The 17,742-nt window shown below is 32.9% G+C and overlaps 1 protein-coding gene across 1 annotated transcript; it reads right to left on the reverse strand.

Annotated features, from left to right (window-relative positions):
* Positions 1-4,918: 4,918 nt before the first annotated feature.
* LOC128164276 (D-3-phosphoglycerate dehydrogenase-like) lies at positions 4,919-17,463 on the reverse strand. The gene is made up of 11 exons (XM_052828049.1): positions 17,242-17,463; positions 14,477-14,628; positions 13,311-13,376; positions 11,758-11,914; positions 11,055-11,187; positions 9,444-9,592; positions 8,834-8,986; positions 8,490-8,622; positions 8,040-8,182; positions 6,679-6,895; positions 4,919-5,336 (listed from the first exon to the last, which is right to left on the reverse strand). The coding sequence occupies exons 1-11, from the start codon at positions 17,374-17,376 to the stop codon at positions 5,182-5,184; spliced, it is 1,593 nt and encodes a 530-aa protein (XP_052684009.1). The 5' UTR covers positions 17,377-17,463; the 3' UTR covers positions 4,919-5,181.
* Between the last annotated feature and the right edge of the window lie 279 nt (positions 17,464-17,742).

Consider the following 17,742-nt stretch of genomic DNA (forward strand, 5'->3'; position numbering starts at 1 on the left):
TTTGCACTTAGTGCAATTGAAAAAATCGTGGGCAGAAAAAGAGATGTATAAAAGACCACATGTTCCAATGAAAAAACTAACTAATCGACTAAACATCGTTGTTGATAGAAAATTTACAGTATTTCAACTTCACATATTCTTCATGATATAATAGGATTCTAACAAAGGGCAACATGTTACATGGAGGCGTTAGCCGAAAAATTTGAGCATAGTATATACATACATGGTATTAGAGCATTTTAATCGTTATCCTGTATAATTCTTAAACTAATGTAGCAGGTGTGACTGTTATCACAATGCTTGTAAAATAATATCATAATTGTTTCTGTACATTTGTATATTGTAATGAACAAGTGTGGTTGGTTTAAACATATTTTATTACATACATGTATATTATAAACAGTGGGTGTAAACACGTTCTGATCATAATACAAATTATATACAATTGCAGGCACATAGCATCAAAGTATGTCTTTAACTTCAATTTCACTCTTAAATTCCTTATTTTCATTCCAATTTATAACATTTTCCCAAACAAGGGGGGGGGGGGGGCAAATCCATAAAAATTCAATTTTTATACCTAAATATTTAAATTTAAGAAAATTTGGGGGTGGGGGTAGGCACCCCCTGCACACCCCCCCCCCCCCCCCCCGTTGCTACGTGCCTGAATTGTCATAGAACGTGACTATCTTACTATCTGTAGAACAAATTAAAATATATTAAATGCTTCTTTCTTGCTGTTTACTAAGTAAATTAAATTGTTTTGGCGTTACTTCTTTACTTTAATTCTTAGAATCAAATCATTTGTAACTGAGAGTTTATGTTGTATCTTAAACCTAGTTTTCTTCATTTCTTAGAAATCAGCTAGTATGCTTTGTAACGGAAAGTTAATGATGTCTCGCCATCCAACTGCTTTGCCATAGGGATATTTGCTTTACTTCAAAAGCATGATAAAGTGTCTAATACTAGTATAGCAGCGTGAATTTTGCTTGCGGCAGGTAAAACAAAAATAAAACTAGTTTAGGTATGAAATTGTTATTTGTTATGTATTTCAAGACAACAAACATACTACCACCGTATACAAAGAAATCTTTGCCCCCGTTTTATTTTCACCCCTTGGTTCTTCGGAGTGGATAATGTCCAAAGCCGTCGTCCACAGCGAAAAAGTTTTAATGTAAATTTCATTGTTGGCGACGATTGCGGATGTATTTTCTATTTAAAAAACTAATAAAGAATGTCCCTTGTTTTAAAGATTTAAATGCGGGAAAATGCATTTTTTTTAGAAGTAACATTTACCCTTGTCGAAGTTTGATCATCAAGTAACTATTTATAGAGACTTTTAAAATATTTGGGGTTTTTTTGTGTAAATAATAGCTACATTTTCATTTTTCCCCCTTTAAAAAACACTTTAAAACAGGGCAAGATCTGACTGAAACTGAACCAAAAACGGCTTATTGATAGACATGACTGTATAAAATACTGTGGAATCGTTAGATTTCGTGGTGGCTCAATTTTCGTGGAATTCGTGGGTACCTCTTATCTAAGAATTTACATCCTCCACGAATTAATAAATAAGGGCTATAAAGTCATATTTCCTTTTCTAGGTATAAGAGAATACACGAAATTGCGTCCCCACGAACCTGTGAAATATTTATAAAAGCAATCCACGAAAATTGGCCCCTACAAATTTAAATGATTTTAAAGTAATCAACCAACGTGGGTTTTTTTTCATAACCTTGATCTCTTGTTATAGACAATAATTTCATAGAAAAAAAACGAATGTTTGAACATTACATTAGGGGTCAAAAAGACTTCTAAGTTAATGAGGCATTATGACTTGACAAAAAGTTGCATATAAAAAAAAAGAAAAAGAAAAACAAATCGTCTTTAAAAAGAGTAGAACTGTTTATTTCACGATCTTACAATATGGTACTTGATTTCAAAGCTTTTTACTGATCATTGCTTGCTGTCAATAACGATTCATTACAATATATTGAATATCGGTATAAGTTATTGTATTTCATTATTAAAGCAAAAATTAAAGTTAAACGACAATAAGATTATTCACTGGATCGAGTATTTTACAGTGTTTTTATTTTCTATATGCAATCAATCGAGATAAGAGTTGACCTTACATTACAGAAGTTTGTTTATATCTAAATGTTGTTTGGTGCTAAAACGCACCTAATTCATGGTTTAATTCTCTGACAATGTATTGTTACAAACCTTCGTTCTGAAAAGTACAGGACGCAATGTGTTGCTACAAAAAACTGGATATGCTATTAATCTGATTTCGTATACTGTTCATTATATTTACCACACACACACACACACACACACACACACACACACACACACACACACACACACACACTCTCTCTCTCTCTCTCTCTCTCTCTCTGTGAAAAAAATATAAAAACATCGAAATCAAATAAATTAAAAATTAAATTGTAATGAAATAGTAATGTTCATTATTTGATTAACATTTGTCATATTTCTGGTTGTAAAACTGTTCATTTTCCCGGTACTATGTTCTTTGAACCCATATTCTAAACATTTTAATGAGTGAAATAATTTTTTTTTTTTTTTTTTACAAAAATGGTTATCTTTATTATACATCGTACAACATTTTGTGGTTAAATAATTAAATCTTTAACTTTTGAACAGTTTTTCTTGTGGTATTAGACGTCGAACTAATCTTTTGGTGACCGGCCAACCTGTTCAATTATAAATGTTTTATTAATGCCGCTAAGCACTATGTTTGATCACTCGGTAGTATTTTATTAAAAAAAAAATCTGTTTCGTACGTTTGTTTAATAAAATTGTCATGTTTTCCCAGGCTAATCGTGATGATCGTTTAAGAATATTCTACGTTTATCTTGCGAATCGTTTAAAATCCAGTCGTGTATGCTCATCCTATCGTATTATGTGTGTATCCTGGTGTATATGGAATAACAACTTTTATAATGTGATATCACAAACAACCCATCAATAAAGTAGCAATCAAAATATGAAATTGAGATATGTACAAAACAACGAAATTGATAGCATCATGATTTGAAAACAAAATTTTAAATTGTTTTATATCGTTCAAATCTAAAGAAGTGTTTTAAACGTGCTTGTTCGTTTAATTGAACATGCCTGACACGTCTCTGGAAAGTCGGTCAAGGCGAGTCTTCTCCGATTTCTTCTCTAAACTTCTAAAACCATTGTATGAAACTTCATGTATTTATTGCTTACAAAAGTTACTTGCACAAGATCTAACCCCTGTAATAACCCGAACCAACAGACATGCATTGCCTTTACCCACTGTTGCGATACGAAATCTGTCAAAATGTGGATAAATAATACTCACGACCAACATTTCCACCTAACTTTTAGATTGTTATATAGAAAATACCCCTTACAAGGGCTAGATGGTCCCGCCCAGTTTACACTATTTTTATCAAAATCTCCTTGGAAAGGAAAGCTAAGCTGCAGGTTTGAAACAATTTTTTTAACGGTCCTCCATCCGAATATTTTCAAACCGGGGGCTACAGACCTGCAGCTTAGGAGAGCTATCGAATTTCTTTTTACGTAAAAAATTAATAATAGCTTTAAAAATTGTCTCTAAACATTTTCGGCAGATCTGATGGTTTTTTTTACCATTCAGACTCCATAATAAAAAAGAAACACTCAAACAAATTATAGAGTTAGAGAAAATTCAGGAAATACAAAGACTTTGGTCTCTATTTTCAGAAAAAAATACTCTGTAGCATAGTATAGAAGAAAATTATTTCTTATTCCGTATAAAAAAGCACTAGATTATCATAGAATCTTTATTTACAGGCGCAGTGTCTTTTTTAAACGAGAAACCAATTGTCTTGTACTTTTTAATGTTAGTACATACTGATATATGTGAAAAAGGGTACATTTTCTATATAAAAAAAGAAACGAATTGAGGGCCGGCGCAATTCCCCTTCCAACTGTCCCCCAGTGGCTAGGTGTCTGATCTATAAATTAGAACTAAATCCTGACCTTACATTTTGAAAGTAGGTAATGTTTTTTTTTTACAACCGTCTGTAGGTTAAGGTTGTTTTTCTCTCCGTCGCGACGTATGCCTAAAAGATATAGATCTTCTGGTTTACCTTTGTTCAGACTAACTTTCAGGTGTGTTGCCAATATTTTTTTTTTTAACATTTGAACAACATTCATGAACTTCAAATTATGTAATGTCACCTCGAGTGATGCAACAAGATTGTTTATAAATGAATATGACTTGTGGCAAATGAAACGTTTTCAACCAAAATAGGTTTGTCTAAACAATAAACTTTTCATATTAACACAATTATGGCTTGTCGTTTCAGCATGGACTAACGTGATTTATACTTCCAAGTAGTTGTACCTTCAATAATCATGTACTCGTATTTTGAAAAATTGGTTTTTCCAACTTGGCAAAAAGCTTTCGGATTCGTCATCTCTCATCGATTGTATGAACTGTTGCATCAACAAATAATGATGCATTGCAATACATTTCAAACATTGACACAACTACGAGCGAACTGATAGAACAAATCCGTGTCATTTTTCACTCTTGCTCATTTTTTCACTCGCTTTAATTTCAAGATTCATATATGTAGTTAGTTCAGTTCTGTGAAAGCGTCCGATAAATTCATAATACATGTATAAAAATTCATGCACTCGCCATGCTCGCAAGCTTAGTATTTTTACCGCATTTAAAGATGCATTATGCATTTAACGTCGTGATCTTTAGTTCTCAGAAAACGTGTTTAAAATACAACCTGACTTCTGGAGACACCATCTTTAACTGCAAGGGCTTAGAGCATGATTGTCTAAAATTGAAGTCATGCATTTTTCTTTATCTGCTTGTCATGTATCAAATTTAAATTCAGCTTAATCAAACACATAACCCAGCCAAGATGCAAAAATGTCTAAATTCAATTTTATTTCCATAACTTCAAATCAATTATACATGTGCAATTCAGTAGGCCTCTAAAGAACATTCAACGAATTTAAATGGGTTTTTATCTCTCTCGTTAAAAACCTTTCACATTCATAAATGCACAAAACATTGAGTGGTAACAATTAAGGTGTCATGTATACTTTGCATATGTATGCCAAATTTTTTAGGCATCAAAGTAATTTTACTAATGCGTAGGTCTATGATAAAATTATCTTTCATTAAAATGAAATAGCACTCATGGCTTTGACCACGCCCTTCAAGTTGTCTATACTTTTCTGGGAGGGCGGGGCTAAGAAGTTCACCACACCCCACCTATCTCCACCCCCAGCAGCTGACAGGGTTAGACTGGTCACGTTTTCCCCTACAAAAGCACCTATAAAAAAATCAAGTAATAAAAATATTGTTGAATTTTCTAAAAAAAAAACATATATTATTATTGAAGATTTTTTTATTAATTTTATTTTTAAATTTTCTATATCAAAAACTTGTTCGAATGAGATGGGTTGATAAAGAGGGTTGAATGGTGATGTCCAATTTTAGATTATTATGATCTCCTTAAAAAAATGAGCAGGATATAGAAAATATTTAAATTTTTAGCTAAAATATTTGAATATATTCACTTAATACTAGTTTATAGGTAAAATCTTTTTACCAACATTCTGAGGTACATGTACATGTAAGTCTGATGTATACATGTATGTAGGTAATTTATCAACCATCAAACCTCCTGAATCTCATTTGAACGAGATGGTTTAAAAAAGCAATTACTAAACTGCTATTTTTACTCATCACATTTGTGTTTTCAGCCCTTTTTACATGATTTAAATTGGTTTTTCATTGTTCTGTTCAATGACATCTAATTTTCTGTTTAAACGTGTGCTCGAAGTAAGAAGACAGATGGGGCAAATATAAATTAGAGGTAGAAATAATCCTTTTGGTTTATACAGTAATAATGCAGTTAAGTTGAATGTACTCTCCCATCAATATTATTAATATCTGAATAACTCTACCAGAGTTATCTGCTCTTAGTGGTAAAAATTTGAATTACTCTCATGGATGTACTCTCTACTACCAAAGCTATCCTCCCACAAGGATAATATATTCTAGCTTCCATTACATAAAACTTACTAGCTAGGAGAGAATTAGTGGGCGTTGGCAAAACAATGAAGCCACAATAGTCTTACAAATTCACTGCATTTACACTACATGTAGGTGAAATGCAACTTTAATTACTAAATTCAATAACTTCACCAGAGTTACCTTCCCTTAGTATCAAAATAATTTTTCGACTACTGAAAGATTTAACCACAAGGTATTTACTTAAAATTTTTGATATGCCATTAGCTGCCAATAGCTACCCCAGAGTTATTCAGTTGAAAAAAACATTTACTGTAAACGTATTATATTTGACATGTATGATATTTGTCAGAAAAAAGTTTTTGAACAAGTTGGTGGATTTGAATTAGCATATTCCTGAATGTGACTATTCTAATACCTATATATGCATGGCATTTAGCAATGTACTTCATTTAGTGGAAGCCGCATTTTGCCAAAAAAACTAAATAGAATACACAGCCAAATGTAATCCGTTTACAGTAATCTGAAATTAAAACTTGAAGCTTTAATATTAAGGTTTTTTTTTTTTCCTTTTACAAAGCTCTTCTTTTTATAGGAGATAGATACATAGCAATGAATATTCAGTCCTCTTAACTCACCAGATACAGCAGAGAGTAGCTGGGCATTGTCAGCGGCGGAGAAAACCACAGTGGTCCCTGACAGAGTGGCGGGGGCAGGGAAATCCTGGCCCTGGAGTGACAGGAGAACAGCCCCTCCGCTACAAGTGGTCCCAGTGGCCTTTAACCCACCCCCAAGGTCAACAGTCACACAGGCTGAGTAGGGCCTGCAGCATTGATCAACATTGGAGATTTCCACCTGTTGATGGAATGGAGAGTTAATAATTTATAATATCTTTCAAATTAAACATGTATTATATTGTTCAGTTAAATCTTGTTCCTCATAAGATAAAATGTTTTTCCAAGTTGTTTGAATATTACATATGTACCTTCTGTTTAATAAATCATTAAAAAGATTATCCTAATACAATGTAAAGTATGTAGGTCTGTGAACCTTATATAGCTTTTTTCTCGTGTGACCACAACTGAAAATTTTTGGCTTTTATATTTATTTGGTTTATTGATTCTTGAAATTTCTGCTTTATTCTGTTCTTAAAGTGGCATGGTGACTCAAAATAGATGTTTTACTTTTTGATTATGACAACGGAAATAAAAAGAGCTACTCGAAATTTCATCATAGGGAAGGTTTCAAGCATCATAAGTCATTACATATCAATTTACAGGTCATTAAAACTCATCCGAAAATTGCACATGTAAACAAACCGAGTTGTTTTAGACATTGGTTTAGTGTCACGTGATTGACATTTCTGTCTAAATATAGTTACAATGGGAAAAAAAGAATTTGAATTGGAAGCTATTTGATGTCTGTGGTAAGAAATATGCATTAATAGAGAATGTATCTTAATAAATACATATAGTTCCTGTAGACTTCATGTTTCAATGAGAGTTTTCTGGCTCATGTATGCCACGCTGCAGTATTTACATTCCCCTGGGCTTGCGTGGCTATGAAGCCGAAGGAAAACTCAATATTTTTGTGTTGGTCCAACACGCGAATCTATTTTTTTTCTTTTCAATTTGATTAATTTATTTGGAACACACCGTAATTTTTCAAAAGTTTATCTTTTCATATGATATATAAAATATGTGGAAATCATGTAAAAATTCGATATTTGCTGAATCATGGGTTTGTGCGTTACCATGTCCCTTTAAATCAAAAAAATTTTCAACTTTTCATTCCATCTAAATGATTAAAGACTGAGTAAAAATGAGGATGTCCGAAGAAAATTAGTGTAAAAGTTCAAGGTCAGTCATCAAGTTCAAGGGTCATTATACAAAAATCAATATCCAATGAAGTTGAGTTTATTCAATGAAAAAGACTGCATTATGTTTTTAATGTTAACTTACATGCAACTTTAAGTTTATATAGTTACATCTATCCTCACCTGTAAGTTTTGTTCTTTGGCCATGGCAGGTGCATTGACCAAATTCAGTATAATACCATCGCCCCCTGCCTGTTGTTTTGTTGCTAAGTAACCTGCTAGTACAGCTGCACTAAGGTAAGAGCCGGCTTGTTTCAGAGAGGCACCTAGAAGAATTAATAGAGAAGCAAAAATGTTAGTCTGGTCGAATTCTTCATCAAATTTTACAGTATTTAAAACGCTAAAAATTTACATGCAAAAGTTATTCATGAAAGTATGATCTCTTGTATTATTTATTGAACATATCATCAAAATAAAAAATTTCAGACCATTTTTGTTATCGTCTTTTCCATATTTTTCATTTGAAGTTCTGTACCCTATTCAATTTTTATCAATCTAGATAACGTTGATTTGTTATGATTATATACATGTAATACTGAGTGTATAAACTATAATGCTAACATTACAACATACCACATGCAGTTACTTTAATTTGGTCAGTCGCTTGACCTCCTATTGACCCTGCAAGCTGACCTAGCCTCTGTCCCAAGGTCACCCAAGCTCTGGACTCCTCTGATAAAGCATTGGTCATGGCATTGGCATTTATCTGTAGAAAAAAGAAACAACTGTGTCATATATGTTGTCATTAGTTAACTTTAATTACTACCTTTTATACAGATGCTCACATACAAAATGTAGACATCATAAGAATTTAGTTCTTAAGGTACAAACAACATCTTTTTAATATACAAAGGTAGTCATTATTGAAAATACTTAAAAATAGTTTTTAAAGACTGTGAATCATCTACAGAACATACTGCTCCAAAGAGTTTCTTCCCTTTGGCAAGATCCACAAATTGTTCAGCTATTTCTACAGCAACCCTCTCTTGGGCCTCTGAAGTGCTTGCTCCTAAATGGGGTGTTGCTACAACCTTAGGATGCTGAGCTAGTGTAAAATCAGCTGGAGGCTCCTACAGGTGAAACAATTTGAAACATTAATATTGCATAGTATATGTGTTCAGTACAAATTGAAGAGAGCAAGTTTAGTGAATTTCCGTTAATCAGTACAACAAATTTTAACTCTAATAATGGCTTATTATAATGTTTCTAATGAATGTGTAACCTTTGTATGAGGCCATCTTAAAAAAAACTGTTTGTTTGGAATTGCCACCTGGGGGTTTCTAGATCCAGGAGGGAGAGAATTTTATTTTTCAAACTTAATAAAAAAATTGGTAAAAAAAAAATCTCCATATAAAAAAAGATACTTTTAAGCTAATAAAATTTTATCAGCTGGGGGGGCATTTCAATGAGGCGGGAGGCAATTCCATACAAACAAAATTTTTTTTTTGGCCTGAAATTATAAAACTGTGTAGGAATATGAGCTCTAGCTACTATATATTTCAGTATCATCTAAACAGTGTGACTTACAGAGGTAAACACATCCAGACCTGCCCCTCCACACTGCCCTGACTCCAGGGCCCTCAGCAGGGCCTCCTCGTCAATAATGCCCCCGCGGGCAACATTGATCACCCTCACTCCCTTCTTACATTTGGCAAACACTGCATCGTTAATGAGATCTACAATGTAAACATAATTATTATTATTATATAATGTATATTCTTAAAACTAACAATTCTGATCCTCTTACAATGTGTCATTTAGCCACTTCCTGATTTAGAAATTCACAACACTTTACGTTTACAAGAAAAATATAATTACCGGTACATGTATTAAGCAAATTCATTTTTTTTTTTGGTTCTTAATTATGAGCAAGCCTTTGAATCACTAAACAACAGCATTACTTGATCTGTCTTGTACATAAATTTATAATTTGTCGCATAATTTTTACTAAGCCATATTGGACTGTAATAAACGTGCTCGTGCTCTCTACAAATCTACATTCATGCAATCAAACAATACAAAACATATGCAGTTTTTTTCCTTTATTATAGCATTGAATGATTCATTTTTGACGTCGTCGTGTCAATAACTGCCGTCAGGTGAGCAGACAAATTGAATAACGCGCGTTAGCGCGTTGTGATAATTTGTCTGCTCACCTGACGGCAGTTATTGACACGACGACGTCAAAAATGAATCATTTAATGCTTATATTTACATTCCCTTACTGAAGAAATCAATTGTTTACTTAAATTAATCGATATAAAGTGCAGATCATGGAGGGAGTGAATAAGTAACAGCAGGAACAGCTGTTTTGTAAAACCGGTTTAAACTGGTTTTCACATAGACTGTTGAGATGAGATCGACGAGCATGAAAATATAATCCATGATAAATAACTTTGAAATGGTGCTTTAAACAATAAAGTCAACTTTTTTGTTGAATAATTATAAAACATGGTGTTTTTACAACATTCATGAAATACATTTTTTAACAAATAACATAGAAATCACTGTTTGAGAACTACTTATGTAAATTACTCGTAAATTCATACGCAGTGAATAGGTGTTGCATTTAGAGGCATTTAAACGTCACGGAATTTAATGGAAAAACACAGTAGAATGTAAATATATTGCATTGGATTTTAATTCAGTTTTTGCACATATTTTCCCTGTAACAGGTAATCATTAAAAAACTGACAATTTTTTTCACCAAAGAGCTCAACAACTACATGTAGTAATAAGCCATACCAATGTAAAAAAAAAATCATATCTATATCCATTTTAAAATTTGTTAAAGATTTTATTAAGTAAAATCAAATACAAGTGTAGTGTCATCAACAATGATCATAATATACTCCTTGAGCTTACTATCCTATAAGATGATGAGCATACACAGATACATGTATTGTGGTTATTCTTATGTTTGGTTTGAGGTTATTCTTACTTTTGGTTTGTGGTTATTCTTACTTTTGGTTTGTGGATATCCTTGCGGTTATTCTTACTTTTGGTTTGTGGTTATTCTTACTTTTGGTTTGTGGATATCCTTGCGGTTATTCTTACTTTTGGTTTGTGGATATCCTTGCGGATATTCTTACTTTTGGTTTGTGGTTATTCTTACTTTTGGTTTGTGGTTATTCTTACTTTTGGTTTGAGGAATCAGAGGGGTGTGGACGGTGATGAAGTCAACTAAGGGCCACAACTCTTCCAGAGACATGGACTGAACTCCGAACTCCGCACTGACCTCAGCTGGGATGATTGGGTCGAACCCAATGGTCTACGGACAGACAAAACTTGAAGTTACAATGAAAACAAAGGTAGTAAGTCAAATATGCTTTTACATGCAGGTACTTGTTCTTGTGTATGCAAGTTATGTTGAAGGCTAGTTTTTTATACAGTCACATTTCACCAAAAAAAAAAATGGCATTTAATACCGGTGCATGAAGACATTTTTACCTCAACCCCACAAAAACATTTAAACTTTAAAACAGAATTTTATTCCCCATGTTTCTAAATCCAATGGTACAATTAAGAAGACATTTCGTACTGTAAATGACAAGTATTTATGCTTACTTCCTACCAAACTAAAATTATCAAATTGATGAAATCAATCAACTCACAAGATGAATCTCTGCCATTTAGTTAACTGAAATGTGACTGAAAGGTGACTGAATGGCAAAGCAGTCGGTTGACTGAATGGCAGAGGTTCATCTTGTGGTACTACACCTTTTCAAATACAAATATTTCCCATAATCTTAGATCATTCTTAAATATTTCTGCAGATGACACTGGGCAGCCACTATATTTCAAACTCAGCCATCAACATTTTGCATTGCATATGACAGACCTTCATTCCAAATGACTGCATCCTAAGAGCTACTTCTTTCCCAATGCGACCTAATCCCACAATTCCAAGGGTCTTTCCATAGAGTTCTGATCCCATTAGTGCTTTCCTTTCTGACCATTTCTTTTCTTTCATGGCCCGATCTCCACTGTGTACATTTCTGGAAATACAAAATCTCCTTAATGGTCTTTTAATCTAACAGTAAAATATAAAATCCACTGTTTTTATCCGTTGTACTGTTGTAGCAATTTATTATGAGAGTTGGGTTTTTTTCATTCATTTGAACTATTGTTCGATAGTTGTCCCGTTGATAATTTTTGTAATGACATCGTGAGTAATAAAATGTACAGTACTGTACGATGTATTTCTTTACAATCCCAATCAAAAGAATTTTTTCCCACGTTCGTGTATGAACCCTGGAAACTATTATTGCCTAGTAAAAAAGAAAACGAAACCGGGTTGAATGTAATATGACGGAATTTTGGTGAATTCTTCATGTCTGCGTTCGTAGGAATCACTGGTCTTGGGTGTAGAATAAATCAAATGCTATGTGTTTTTACAATTAATTTTCTGTTGGATGAAATAACGGTATTCTGGTGTCGTGTGTATATACAAAGGTGTGAAACCCGTGACTAAAACACTGCCTGGGGGCACGTAGCCTAGTGTACACCGTTACACTTCATTGCATTAGCTGTGTTTTTAACATTACAACTTCTCTGCATAACGACAAGTCACTATTTAATTAATTAACGGAAAGAACACAAATTAATTATTTCATGTTTGGTATTTCGTTTTCTCATTCATAGCGATTACAGGGGATAACTCTATTTGAATATGAAACCACGTGTTGAGCTAATGGACGCCATACCCCGTATTTACAAGTAGCTTCAAAGTATAACTAGATTAAATGAGATTTAGCAATAAGGTATTAATAAAATATAAAAGGTTTGGTAAAATATTATACTTAGTTCTACCAGACAGAACCACGGAGGTTGGTGTTGCAATTAAATTTACACTATGTAAAATTACGATACACAACCATACACCGACGAATACGGAAGAGACCAAACAGCCACAAAACACAGTTAAAAATTGCTTGAAATATATATGTTAAGCAAATTTAATAACTTTAATTACTCTTTTGACTTTCTACATCGATATTCTGAAAGTATATACTTAATACGGTGACTTTCTTAATCAGCGGTCATACTTTCACTATAGTAATCATCGATTGAAAATCGGCTTATCCCCCAATTCGGCTAGTCTAAGGATTTTTCTTGAATTTTGTCTAAAAATTAGCAATTCGGCCTATGCCCCACATCGACATATGCCCCGAAAAATACGGTAACACATAAACTGCATCACCTTAATTTAAGATGGCAGTAAATCTGCAGGTGCTAGCAGTTTCTAAAACAACACAATCTACATAACTAATTATAATTTGAGAGATAAATAAAAAATAGCTTGTAATAAATCAACACTCTAGACGTTACACACCGTGGAACAAGCAGTGTGCAGATTTTTACCTGTTCCAGAGACAGGTAAAAAATTCTTACCTTGATACACAACAGATAAGCGTACAGGTTAACTCGGCAGCACTGAGAGTATTCCCGCCAGGTGTACTGAAAATAGATGGAAAAAAAGATTTTATGTAGATCTAAGGATGCTGGGCTGTCAACAAATTAACCATAACATCTACCGGTACATTTAGTTATCAAAACTTTTGGCCACAAATTATAATTCAGTAAGTAAGAAATGCAAATATTTGAGCTTTCAAATTGAACATTTTCCTATGTCTTTATCAGTAGCAGAGCTCTTTGTCTAAAGGATGCAAATGAAGCCCAAAATGGCCAAAAAAAAACATCCACCCCCTTAATATATACTGTAACAACTTTTTCCATATTTGTTTTGAGACAATTCCTATTCATAAAAAATTAACATCTCTTACATGTATCAGTTCATCTCTAATTATAATATAGTTAACTAAATGCTTAATTTAAGTTACAAGTATCTGCAAGACTTATAAGATGAGCACAAGTGCTTTAGCTTGTTTAGGTAAGAATCCACATGTATACTTTCATTGGAGAGAGGAGAGATAGGGGGGACACGTTTATCATGATTGGGAAAAGAGGCCAAATTTCGTTTTTTGGTTGTGCCGAAAAAAGGCTCATACTGTGGTACATGAACATCACCTGATACATTCAGTAGTCTGTCAACAGTGTCACATTTTTATTAATGTGCATGACCGAAACAAAAATGAAGGTCATGTTACTTTATTTTTTCACTATGTCCATGTCATGTAAAATTTTCTATTTGTCATGTGATATAAAGTGAGGTTGTACTTAATACCTATATTTTTTTTTTTTTTTTTAAATTTTTTCCTGTTTTGGATAGCTGATGTAGAATGGAACCCAGAAAGAAATGAGACAAAAATTCAATATCAAGACCCCACATCTTAAAACAGCAACTTGGACTGGTTTGCTTAAATGATCAATGGTCAAAGTAAACATTTGGATACACGTAGGAGAGTTGACCAGAGGTTAAATTTTGACCAGTTTTTAACAATTAAGTCAAGAAGCCTTAATATGCCAGCAGAGAAAGTGCACTTATGAGCAGTTGCCAAAATTATTGTATTGGGGAAACGGTAGGTAATTTTGAGCAGCACACAAGAGACCACTCTACTGAACAGGCCTAAATATTCATGGTTGTTATGCTCCCTTACTTCATGACTATGATTCCCCTTTTGGTGGCCTCATTGCAGTCAATGTTGTCCACCCCTGTGCCCGCCCGGCCAATGATCTTCAGTTTCTTTCCCGCTGCGATGACATCAGCAGTTACCTTTGTGGCTGACCGAACGATGAGTCCGTCATAATTCTGAAAAATGTCCAGGCAAATTGTATGTACAAATAGATATCAAATTGTATGTACAGTTAAACACATTTAATATATAGAAGCAATCAAATTTTGTACAGTTGTCAGTTAATATCGTGGCATTTAGGTAAGAGAGCAACTTGTGTACAGTAAAATACGCCAGGAACGAAACATTTTGATTTGTTGTAAACATGAAATAATTTCAAACTTGGAAAGTTTACAACATTACAAGATGTTTTATCATGTTTATATATGTTGAAAAATGATTCAAGAGTTCTGTAAAACAAGCAGTCTGAAAGTATTGCATCAGCAATTATACAAGGCCCTTGCTGATGTCAGAAAATGCCAATTTAGTGCACCTGTTCATACGTATTAATTTACAAAGCGCACATGCAGACCTGAGCTATCAATGTTTTTTTTAATTTTTTTTTACTTTTTAAATTTACAGTAAAAGCGTTGATCTTTAACTATAACTTTTCATAACTGACACTAAAATATTGAGCTTGAATTCATGTTCAAGTCAATTAATCCTCAAAATTCGAAGCAAAAGGGGACTAAAAGGCAATTGGGACACAAAAGCAATTGGACTCTTGAAGAAAGAGTTAAAGTTTACGATGTACAGTCACTTAACAATTTCCTGCAGATTATACATGTTACGTAAGCATTGTGTCTGTCAGCCTAATGTCAACAGCTGTTCAATCATCTTCATCTTTTCAGTGTGTGGTGGGGAGCTATTACTACATGTATATTGATTTAGGTTCATCTGATTCATCGTAATCCCCTACTCCAGACCTGCAGCTAGCTGTATGTAGGCATATACTGTAGACTGTAGTACACACATTAGTGACAAACATTGCAATGCAATTCTCTCATTTTACCTTAGGGGTGGGGGTGGTCACTGGTCAGCAACTTAATTGTTAGGTCGAAAACTAATTAATTTAATTAACATATTATAATCACAAGTGTAAATAGTCTTTATTTCACTGCTACTACATTACGTAAAACATTAACATGTCCTACAATTTAACTGGGCACGGATCTAAGTTTTAAAAAATTAAATAATAAAGAAGTTGTCTCCCCCTGAACACAATTTTGGGAGGGACGTACTAAAGACCTGAAATACTAATGACCTGAAAGACCTGAAATTTTATATAAATGATACTTTTCTAAGATTTTTATCAAATAAAATTACTTGTGGGGGTTTAAATCATATTTCCAGGTATAATTTTGTTTAAAAAATATCATAATGACCAGTATCATGCAGAAATATGAAAGACCTGAGAATTTGAATTGACCTGAAATTTTCAAATGACCTGAAATTTTAAATGATTGATACATTTCTATGTTCTGTGTCAATATTAATGTCTATTTGTAAGTTTTTATCATATTTCCAGGTATATAAGTGTTAAAATATATCATACTGATCAATTATTTATGCAGGAGTACGAAAGACTTGAAAATTTGAATTGACCTGAAAATTTGAGCTGACCTGAAATTAAATATAATTGAAACATTTCTAAGTTCTGTGTCAGTTTTAATGTCTATTTGTGAGTTTTTAATCATATTTCCAGGTATATAAGTGTTAAAATATATTATACTGATCAATTATTTACGCAGGAATACGAAAGACCTGAAAATCTGGGCTGACCTGCAATTATATATAATTGACACATTTCTATATGTTCTGTATCAGTTTTAATGTTTATTTGTGAGTTTTTATTATATTTCCAGGTATATAAGTGTTAAAATATATTATTTACACAGGAATATGAAAAACCTGAATATTTGAATTGACCTGAAAATTTGGGCTGACCTGAAATTTTGTGATGGTGTAGTTGTGTAGGTCATCTAACAGCCCATGTTTTGGTTTGATATATTTTAACACATATATACCTGGAAATATGATAAAAACTCAACAATAGACATTAAAATTGACACAGAACATAGAAATGTATCCATCATTTAAAATTTCAGGTTATTTGAAAATTTCAGGTCAATTCAAATTTTCAGGTCTTTCATATTTCTGCGTAAATAACAGCTCATTATAATATTTTTCAACACAATTGGAAATATGATGTAAACCCCCACAAAGTAATTTTATTAGACCAAAATCTTATAAAAGTATCATTTATATCAATTATATAAAATTTCAGGTCATTTAAATTTTCAGGTCAATTCAAATTTTCAGGTCTTTCACATTTCTGCTTGTCAATGAATAACTGATCATTATGATATTTTTTAAAACAAAATTATACCTGGAAATATAATTTAAACCCCCACAAAGTAATTTCATTAGACCAAAATCTTATAAAAGTATCATTTATATCAATTATATAAATTTCAGGTCATCTGAAATTTTCAGGTCAATTCAAATTTTCAGGTCTTTCATATTTCTGCTTGAATAACTGATCATTATGATATTTTTTTAAACAAAATTATACCTGGAAATATGATTTAAACCCCCACAAAGTAATTTCATTTGACCAAAATCTTATAAAAGTATCCTCTATATCAATTACATAAAATTTCAGGTCTTTCAGGTCATTAGTATTTCAGGTCTTTAGTATATGTTCCATTTTGGGAGCAAAGAAAACTTACGAAAAACATGTTACTTACGGGAATTTCTTTCAGAAGTTCCTCTTTTGAGAGCTTGGAATTTTTCAACACTTTAATTCCATTTTCTTGAAGAATTTTGACGCATTTCTGGTCAACTTCATCGGAAATTAGTACGGAGCTCAAATTAAACGACATGCTGTCTCAACATCAAATCAAAACAGGAGGCAGACATAGGCGGTGTTACGTGTATTTGCCCTTGGGGTTAATTTAGTCCTGACTCAAATTTAAAAGTAAGGCTCAAAAGGGAGGTTTTTGTTAAATTGATACGTTGGTTACACGTGTAAATGATAACTTTTGTTTATGCGAATGATCAAAATGCAATTTTGATTGTGTAAAAATAGAAATCCACGTGTTGGACTTGGCGGCAGTACGATAGCCCATTGATGTAAGAACTTAATCCATTTTAAGAGAGCGAGAGAGAGAGAGAGAGAGAGATGGTACCTAAGCTCGGTCGAAACTGTTGCTGCATAAAATGCATGTTATCTACAGAAATTAATGGTC

This window comes from Crassostrea angulata, chromosome 9, assembly GCF_025612915.1.
Source record: "Crassostrea angulata isolate pt1a10 chromosome 9, ASM2561291v2, whole genome shotgun sequence".
Taxonomy (NCBI): Eukaryota; Metazoa; Mollusca; class Bivalvia; order Ostreida; family Ostreidae; genus Magallana; species Magallana angulata.

Coding starts and splice junctions, on each gene's coding strand:
- LOC128164276 (XM_052828049.1), bottom strand. CDS start 17,376: ATGTCGTTTAATTTGAGCTCCGTACTAATTTCCGATGAAGTTGACCAG. Junction 14,629..17,241: donor AACTTCTGAAAGAAATTCCC/GTAAGTAACATG, acceptor GACATTTTTCAG/AATTATGACGGACTCATCGT. Junction 8,623..8,833: donor GGAAGAAACTCTTTGGAGCA/GTATGTTCTGTA, acceptor TTTTTTCTACAG/ATAAATGCCAATGCCATGAC.